General features: G+C 58.3%; 1 protein-coding gene across 1 annotated transcript in view; it reads right to left on the bottom strand.

The window, feature by feature from the left end:
* Positions 1-699: 699 nt before the first annotated feature.
* The window catches only part of PCNA (proliferating cell nuclear antigen), a 2,076-nt gene continuing 797 nt past the window's right edge, over positions 700-1,978 (bottom strand). Inside the window, exons 3-5 of the mRNA XM_005430841.2 lie at positions 1,651-1,845; positions 1,288-1,411; positions 700-1,204 (exon numbers count right to left, since the gene is read on the bottom strand). Of these exons, the coding sequence (XP_005430898.1) occupies positions 1,122-1,204; positions 1,288-1,411; positions 1,651-1,845 (402 nt within the window). The 3' untranslated portion in view covers positions 700-1,121. The remainder of the gene's footprint in view (positions 1,205-1,287; positions 1,412-1,650; positions 1,846-1,978) is intronic.

Genomic DNA, 1,978 nt, shown 5'->3' on the forward strand with positions numbered 1-1,978 from the left:
GGCCCCCCCGCGGCCGGGGGAAGTTGACCCCGGTGACGCCGCTTCCCTTCCAGGTCACGGCGGGGCCGGACCAGCCTCCCCTGCCCGGGGGGAACAGGTCGGGAATTGCTGAAAGCTCCGGGATGAAGGATGTGCGTCCTGAAGTGCCGGGGGATAAACGGGGAAGGATCTGGAGACAGCTCAGCAAGGGAGGCAGCTGGAAATCGGCGTGTGAACCCGAACTGCTGGAGTGGTTCGGGTTGGGAGGGGCCTTGAAGTGCCACCCAGCGCCACCCCTGCCGTGGCGGGGACACCTCCCACTGTCGCAGGGTGTGCCGTGCTGGGGACATTGCCAGGGGTGGCTAGGAGTGCGGATCGGGCAGAGACTGACCCCAGCCCCGAGCAGGGGCTGTCCCTCCCAGGCAGCGGCGCTCGCTCGTGGCCGGCACTGCCACCTGGTGTCATTCTCTGTCACCCGCCAGGGACAGCTTTTCAGGCTGTTCATCCTCAGGATTTTCCAAAACAATGTCCTGAAAATCGGGCGGTCAGGTTGGGAAAAGCATTTGTAGGATCGTGAATTCCAGCAGCACGAACTCCTGTCCCCAGGTGCCACACGCAGGGAACAGTGGCACCTCTCCCACACCTCTGAGTGACCAGAGCTGAACTCTGGGGCTCGAGAAGGGAATCAGGGCACATCACCCACATTTAAACACGACAAACTCCAGGAAATTATATTTTTTATTTCCATTTTCCAAATTTCAATCAGAATATCGGCTTCAAAAATAAATGAAGTAAGGTCAGGTAAACTCGTGGGATAACAAAACAGCAACCCTAAGCTACAGCTCCACGGGGAAACTCCAGGATACATCTTGACCCATTAAATATTGCCCCTCTTCTCCAACAGCAGCTGAAAGGAGTAAAAAATTTCACCTTCAACAGCATCCAAGAGATTGTTGGGAGTGCAGGAACAGACTAGAAAAACTCAGCTTTCCTATTTCCAATGATACCAGGATAGCAAAACAGAGAGTTGAAAAATATTTACAAATGTATCTACAAGACACGGCTGCAGTGCTCCCAGGATGCTCCAAGGCTCTGGAATTGCTCCTCCAGGCAGGAGCAGATGTCCCCCAGTCCTGCTCCAGTTAAGAGCCATCCTGCTGGTCCTCGATCTTGGGGGCCAGGTAGTACTTGAGGTGTCCCATGTCAGCGATCTTGTACTCCACAACTGGGGGAGAGAACGAAAAAAGGGAGTTCAGAGGGTTCTACAGAAAATCCAGCCTCAGGCTGCAGTTCTGCCCAGGCACTCACCCAGAGGAACATCTGCAGACATGCTGAGTGTCACCGTGGGGGACAGGGGGGTGGCTTTGGTGAAGAAGTTCAGGTACCTCAGGGCGAAGGTCAGCTGCACGGGCTCGTTCATCTCTATTGTAACCTGGGCAGGCAGGAGAGGATTGCAGAGGATTCCACCAGGGCTGCTCCCACCTGCCCAGCTCTGCTGCAGCTCCCAGGGAACACTGCAGGGACTCAGGGACCCCATGACCCACAGGGAGCTGTCCCTGCTCGCTGCAGGGTGGCACTCGGTGACCTCCAGAAAGGCCCTTCCAACCCCAATTCCAGCATCCCCCGGGCACAGAACCGGCTCTGCAGGTGAGCCCTGCATGCCCCACTCACAGCCTCCTCCTCCTTGTCCACGTTGCTGGTCTGGGACAGTTTGATGTTGCCGTTGCCCAGCTCGCCGTTGGCAGAGAACTTGACGCCGTCCTTGGCACACGAGATGACCACGGCGTCGCCGATGTGGCTCAGGTCCCGGCAGATGCGCGCGAACTCGGCCGAGGGCATCTTCACCACGCAGCTGTACTCCTGCTCCTGGGGACAGGGACAGCTGCCAGGGCTGGGGACAGCCACAGGGACAGCTGGCAGGGCTGGGGACACCCAGAAGGACAGCTGGCAGGGCTGGGGACACCCAGGGACACTCACAGGACAGCCTGGCCGGGGCGGG

This window comes from Geospiza fortis, unplaced genomic scaffold (genome assembly GCF_000277835.1).
Source record: "Geospiza fortis unplaced genomic scaffold, GeoFor_1.0 scaffold777, whole genome shotgun sequence".
In the NCBI taxonomy this organism is placed as follows: domain Eukaryota; kingdom Metazoa; phylum Chordata; class Aves; order Passeriformes; family Thraupidae; genus Geospiza; species Geospiza fortis.